Here is a 6,472-nt window from a genome sequence, read left to right on the forward strand (position 1 = left end):
CAGAAGGAAGAGGAGCAGGACGATGCGCGGCACAGGGACGCCTTTCTGACCCTCCCCTCCACAGCTTTCTGCCTCCCCTGCACAGCCCTGCGGTGCCCAGACCTCACCTTTGTGCCCTCCTGTGCCCAGCTCGGGGTCAAAGCCGAATGTGTCACAGGATTTGGGATCAGTTCAGCTCCCCCTGCCAAGTCCCAGCCAAGCCAGCAAACACTGCTAGGTGCAAGAGCCAACTTTCATTCCTTAATTTATTTAGATTATTTTAAGATAAAATTACTTTCCAGAAGTTTTGAAAACCCCTAAATAAACTCTATTCATATAAAAATACAAACAATAAAATCAAGACATTCAGTGGCCCACCCAATCTTACCCCACAGCAAAATCAGTTGCTGATTAAAAATGAGAATAAAAAATACCCAACCTCTCATTCCAGAAAGCCAGAACAAATCCAGGGGACCTTTACAGGGCATCCAGTGAAACAGAAAAAATCAGGGAATGCTGGGCTAGAGAATAACACAGTGTGAGTTCCCAAGGCCTGGGGTCTCTGGGGAGGACACCCTGCCAGCAGGATCTCCAGCTTGTCTCGGGGAGGGCTCCCCTCCCCAGGTGGAGGCTTAGTGGATGCCTTTGTCTTCACTGTGCTTGTGCTGGAGGCTTTAAGATGGTGGCAAACGTCACCTTGAGCTTCTCAGCAGACCCCAAAGCCACGAAGAGAAGAAGGCCTTTTCCCTCTTGCGAGTGCTTTCACACTTTTTTGTGCTTCACAGAGCCCCAGGTGACGAGGAAGGGATGAGCTCACCCAGTGCCCCTTGGTTGGACAGGGTCTGCTCCTAAATGACCTTGGCTGTACTTTTCAGCTGTCCTACCCACAGTGAGGTCTGGCTTGCCACAAACATTTCACCTTGCTGGGTGTGCTGCTCCTGGGTGAGGGGATTAAGGGGAGCTCTGTAGCCATAGACCCTTATCATTTAATGTAGAAGTGCAGTTATCATCCGAATACACACAAGAAGTTAATAATTTTCCTGAGTAGATCAGCTGCCTGCTCTGCCACGAGTGCTGTAGGCAAGAAGGGAAGGTACAGCACAGCTGGGTCATCTTCTCTCCCTGACGCCTAGGAGAGCAGTATGCTTGTGGCAAGGAGCATCAGCAGCTGGATGGTGGCTATGAAGAAGGAGCTGCTCTGAACTGCGGAGACGGAGTTGGTGCTGCTGGTTGGCTTTGCTCCTGGAAATGGAAGAAGACCCCCGGTTGGGTTAGAAGTGCAGAGGACTGGCTGCTAACCAGCTCCAAGAGGCTGCCTTTGGCTGTACTTTCTCAGAAATGTGTCACAGCTACAGTAGGGGAGTGGGATGCTTGAATATAGTCATTGCCATCAGTGGAGCATCATAGGGTTAGGCTCCTGGGTGGCAGGGGATTCCCTGGAGTACAGAAACATTACCTGTGAGGGCAAACCATAATTTCCACTACACCTCTATATGATAGAGAGAATAGAGGGATAAATCCTGTGCCAACACCTGCAGGAACAAACAACCTCCACTTGACTGTGGCTGTTCAGTGTCCCTTAAAGACAAAAGGAAGCTCCAAAATGTTTGAGTTCAACACTAACCCCAAAAGCCCTCTCTCTAGCTCTAGCACTCTGATGTCTTTGCCTTGTCTCCTGACTATGAGACAGATGAGAAATGTCAGCTGGAGGTGTGCTGAGACATCTTTCGCGTCACCCAAATCACCAGGGCACAAGCGAAGCCTGCCCTTGGCATGCTGCTCACCCTGCTGTTGGACCCTCCCCACCAAAGCTTATTTACCTTGGTTCAGAGTCACATTCCTGAACACAGTGGAATTATTTTCAAAGACAATGTATGCCCTGTGAAGGGAAGGAAGAGAGAGGAAAAATGAAACAAGAGAAGCAGTGTGTCTCATAGACCCCGCCTAGTGATATAAAGGGGACATAAAGAGCAGATAAAGAGACAGGATCTGTGAAGTCATCCTGCGCTCACTCACGCCAGATTACATGTTTTTTTTCTTTTTTTTTTTTTTTTTTTTCTTTGCCAGAGTCAGTCCTCTGCTGTTTCACTGCCCTGCTCCGACACAGGGTGGGATGTGGTGGAGCAGGGTGGCTGTGCTGTGACCATCTGCACCTTGCAAGAAACCCACTGTAGCAATGAGCTCCTGCATTCTTCCTCCTGGCAGATAAGGCCAATCAGGCTAATGGCTATGGTTTCCTTTGGCAAACATTTCCCACTGATGCAGCTCCATTAGCGTTAATGGAAACCAAGGGTGTTCAATCCCTTCCTTTCCACTGAACTAACCCACATTCCGGCTAAGGTGAGCAACCTTTAAACCACTGGGCTCACAGTGCAGTGACTTCTGGATCTGACTTTACACAGAATATTTCCTTGGTAGGTATTTTCAAGTGAAAGTCTGCAGTGGGCACAAGAGGTTTGTTTCGGTGCCTGCTCAGGGGTGGGCACCTGATTCCAAGCATTGCCAAGAGCTTGGACAAGCTTGCACTGTCCCACCTGAATGCTTAATGGCAGGGTAGAGCATTACCTTATGTCCACAGAAGAGAAGTTAGTGGCTGGGGATGTCCAGTTCGCTGTTTTCTGAGTCTTTGGTAACACTGCTGTGGTAAGAGCACTGCAGTTTTGGTGGTCTGACACATTCCATTCTCCAACAGAGACAGTTTGGGTGGCTATGGCCTGCAGTAAATAGTTGGTCGCATTTCTGGTGTTATTGCTGTCAACTATCGTAACTAGAAATACAGCAAGTGAAACAAAGTCAGTGGTCTGTCCTGTAAGACAGCAATCTCCAGGTCCCCTGCCTTCGGGGTTTTCAGCCCAGAAAGCATTTGCTGGCTCTCTGTGTGACACAGGGACACCAGCTGCCTGCAGAGACAAGGGCATGTCCCCCTGCCAGAGCAAACAGAGCCCTCACCTGCCCCCTCCTCACTTTGGGAACAGTCCGGAGGAACTTCTCAATCCCCACACTCAGCCCCTGCTGCTGGGGGTGACACATCCCCATGCTGAGCTCCTGTGCCTTTCTGCGCCCCATGCAGATCTCAGGGGTGGACAATCTGCAGGGGGCAGGCTGGTGGGCAGCCCACGGCTGGCTGTGCCAGACCCCACCCCATCTTTTTCCCCATGTCTCCGTCCAGGGTTGCTGATTCACAGCTGGGATGAGCCTGCGCAATGCTGCAGTGCATCATGCTGTTATTGCACACAGCAGGGCGACCCCCTTGCAGCAGAAAGCAGCTCCCCAGCTGTGTGCAGCTGCATGTGCCACACGGCTGTAGCCCTCCTGGCCCTCAGCACCCTTTGGGTTCAGGCAGCTTGAAATGAACCCCCCAGGACCATCGGCTGCTACAGGAGCTGATGCGAGACAGCAGTGAGCATTAAACACAAGTTCTGTGCTCAAAAAAATGAAATAACAGCTGTGTACAAAGCATCCCCCTATTAAAAGCCCAACAAATTGTTGTGGTTGTTCCTTGGGGTAAGATCAGAAGAAATCTGTGCTCCTTTACGCCAGCACACTGCTGGCCCCTTGCAGGAAAGACTCAGGATGTCTTTCTTGCCCTGCCCTCAGTGTTCTGGTTTTGCCGAACCTCAAGGCATGGGGACATTTGTCATCAGGTCTGGGAAAAGGGGCAAAGCAGCTATTTACTCTGGGACTAAATCTTTTTTTAGGATTAAAAGCCATCTTCTGTGGCAGATGTTGAACATGTGTCAGCACCAAAGCAACCTCTCCATCTTTGTCTCTATAGCCATTGCCAGCAACAAGGGCAAATTCTCAGGGAGGAGGAAAGAAAAAACAAAAAGCTAAAAAACTCCCCTCAGAATCCAGTGTTTCAGGAGCATTCGAGTCCTTCAATGTAAATTTAGGCAAAAAGGTTAAGGCCCCATAAGGAAGGAAAGAGAATTTGAGGCTGACCCTTATGGACATTATCAGGGAATAGGAATAAAGAGGGAAGAAGTAAAAGAACTATCTCCTGCCTGAAGTTAATAATAATAATAACAATAATAATAAATAACCATTAGGCTGCATAGGTTTTAAGCACATCTAACATCACCACAAGACTGAACAAAGCAGCTGGGGCAGGAGAAGAGGAGACACGGTGCTGTGCGGTGTGGAAGCTCCGACGTCTGGGCTTACCTATGTAGGTGGTGTTTGGGCTGTAGTCCTGGGGTGTCACGGTTACAGAGAAATTGCCTGCGACTGCACTCTGAGTCAGATTGCATTCTGACATCTGCATATATGCAGGGACAACTAAAGTCCCAAAGAAGAGAAACTGCAGCAAAAAGAAGAGAGCCGCCATCATCCACCTTGATGTCCTCACCTCACACTCCGGCACCTGGGGAATGACACAGCCTCACTCTTCCCAGCCTATTTATACTGAGATTTTGATGAGGTAAATGCAAATATTTCCTTCTTCCCATCCAGCCTACATGTACACACCCCCAATGGGAGGTTTCATTCCTGGTTTGAGAGATTACTTCGTTCTAGCTGCTTGGCCTCTAGATGAACCGGTTAATATAAAGAGATGATCAGCTGAGTGGGGGTAAAATTGACACTGTGCTTGTCACTCAGGAGGCCCTGGGCTGGAAAGCAAGTCTCTGCAAGCCTGTGTTCCTCGAGCTGCTTTTGTGTATGAGCACTGTGACATCTGCGTGCGTGCTGGTGGTCCCCGTGACCTCTTGCAGAAGCCCAGAGCCTGGGAAGGTGGAGGAGCATTGCAATCCTGTTGCCAGCCCTGCTCCAGGCTTTCATTAAAGGCCAAACAAATCCAGAAAGTGTGGAAGGGTCCATCCTTGTGTTCACTTACAGCCTCTGCTCCTGCCTGGAGAAAGCTGGGGAGCGCTGGGCAAGGACGGTCTTGGTGGCCCTGGCCATGTTCCCTCTTGCAGCACGCTGCTGGTGAGCACGGTGGGCTCCTGGTACAGGTTGATCACTGCTGGGCATCTCCTTGGGAAGCACCACAACAAGGCAGATTGGCTCTAACCCCTCAGATAACATTGCATGAATGAAACCCCAAGTTTCTCTCTTCTCCTCTTCCTCTCGCCTGCTTCCCCTCAGGTCATCAGCCGGGATTTGCAGGTGCTGATGTTGCAAGTGCTCCTTTAGCCATCGGGGAGGTGCTGGTGTGGGCTGCCAGGCACCAGCAGGTTCCTCCCGAGCACCCTCCACCCCGCTGCCACCTGAGTGAAACCCAGGGCGTGTGACACCTGCTAATTGGAGGTGGTGGCAAGCCTGAATCAGAAGGGATTGCCCTTTCTTTCCCCCATCTGCCCCATGCTGGCAGCTCCTGGAGGTGTTTCCGATGCCCTTGCTCTGTGGTTTTCCAAGCTCACCTCCTGCACTTCAGCCCTGGCTCTGCTGAGTCACCCCCAGGGCTGGGTGAGTGGGAGCTCTGGATTCCCCTCCCTGTGCTCCTCTTCCCCCTTTTCTGACCCCAAAGCAGCTTGCCTAGGGTCCTCTTCCCCCTTTCCAACCCCAAAGGAGCTCACCCTGGCTCTCCCCCTGAGCTGGGCAGCCCTCGCTGCCCTGCCAGTGGTGTGCAGGTTGACCAAGAAGCCATTGTATTAAATATTTCAAATAAAAGCTGAGCAGAGATGGGAGAAAGTGCTGGGGAAAAAAAAAAAAAAAAAAAAAAAAAAAAAAAAAGGATGTGTGTGTTCAGGACAAGCAGAGTGAAAGGGGAGCAGCAGAAAAGAGGCAGAAGAAAAAGAAGATTTGGTGGAAGAGCTGGTGCGTGCCCAGGATGTTACCATGGGTCAACAGTAAACTTTACCTCAATTCAAAGGGTGTGGAGAAGATGAGAGACCGAGCTCTTCCGGCTCATTAAACTGACTCAGAGGCTCCAGTGGGGCCTCATTTCCTCGTGGCTCCTTCTTGGCTTCTGCCCCACTGGGAGCTCCCCTGGGGAAGTCCTTGGCTCTGTCCATGCCCAGTGCCATATGCCCAGCAGCTCACATGTGGAGAAACGGGAGAACTGGGAGGGATGTGGGTCTGTGGGTCCCCTGATTGCTGTTCTGCCTCTTCTACAAACACATGAAGGAACACGGAAAGTAAGGCAGGAAAACGAGAGGAGATGGAGAAGCAGAGGGTTTTGCAAGCACAACCTGACGCGATTTGCCCATGGTGGTTTCACCCAGTCCCCTTGCAAAACCTCTGTGCCATCTCCCAGCCAGAGAGGATGACTCAGTGCAGTGTCATTGGAGTGAGCAGAGTCGAAAATAGATATTTTTGCCTTTAGGAGAGAAATACATGTTGGAGAAGAAAAGGCAGGATGCGATTGTGTCATATACATCGCAAGGAGGATGCTGTTACAGCAACCTGCCCGAGACAAAGGAGATCTTTGTAAGTGGTGCTGGAAGTGGCAATGTTTACTGCATGTGTGTGCTCCATTGGGCTCTTCAGCTTTGTTCCTCATCTGTTTGCAGAGAGCTTGTATTTGCCACAGGAAAGGGAAAGAAGAGGCCTG

At 50.6% G+C, this 6,472-nt stretch overlaps 1 protein-coding gene across 1 annotated transcript; it reads right to left on the reverse strand.

The window, feature by feature from the left end:
- Positions 1-280: 280 nt before the first annotated feature.
- On the reverse strand, positions 281-4,319 carry LOC309886684 (uncharacterized protein). The gene is made up of 4 exons (XM_082777789.1): positions 4,144-4,319; positions 2,545-2,746; positions 1,800-1,858; positions 281-1,221 (listed from the first exon to the last, which is right to left on the reverse strand). The coding sequence occupies exons 1-4, from the start codon at positions 4,307-4,309 to the stop codon at positions 1,109-1,111; spliced, it is 540 nt and encodes a 179-aa protein (XP_082633915.1). The 5' UTR covers positions 4,310-4,319; the 3' UTR covers positions 281-1,108.
- Between the last annotated feature and the right edge of the window lie 2,153 nt (positions 4,320-6,472).

The sequence above is a fragment of the Aythya marila genome (assembly GCF_965140915.1).
Source record: "Aythya marila genome assembly, chromosome: 23".
In the NCBI taxonomy this organism is placed as follows: Eukaryota; Metazoa; Chordata; class Aves; order Anseriformes; family Anatidae; genus Aythya; species Aythya marila.

Coding starts and splice junctions, on each gene's coding strand:
- LOC309886684 (XM_082777789.1), bottom strand. CDS start 4,309: ATGATGGCGGCTCTCTTCTTTTTGCTGCAGTTTCTCTTCTTTGGGACT. Junction 2,747..4,143: donor CCCAAACACCACCTACATAG/GTAAGCCCAGAC, acceptor CTGTATTTCTAG/TTACGATAGTTGACAGCAAT. Junction 1,222..1,799: donor GAATGTGACTCTGAACCAAG/GTAAATAAGCTT, acceptor TTCCATTTCCAG/GAGCAAAGCCAACCAGCAGC.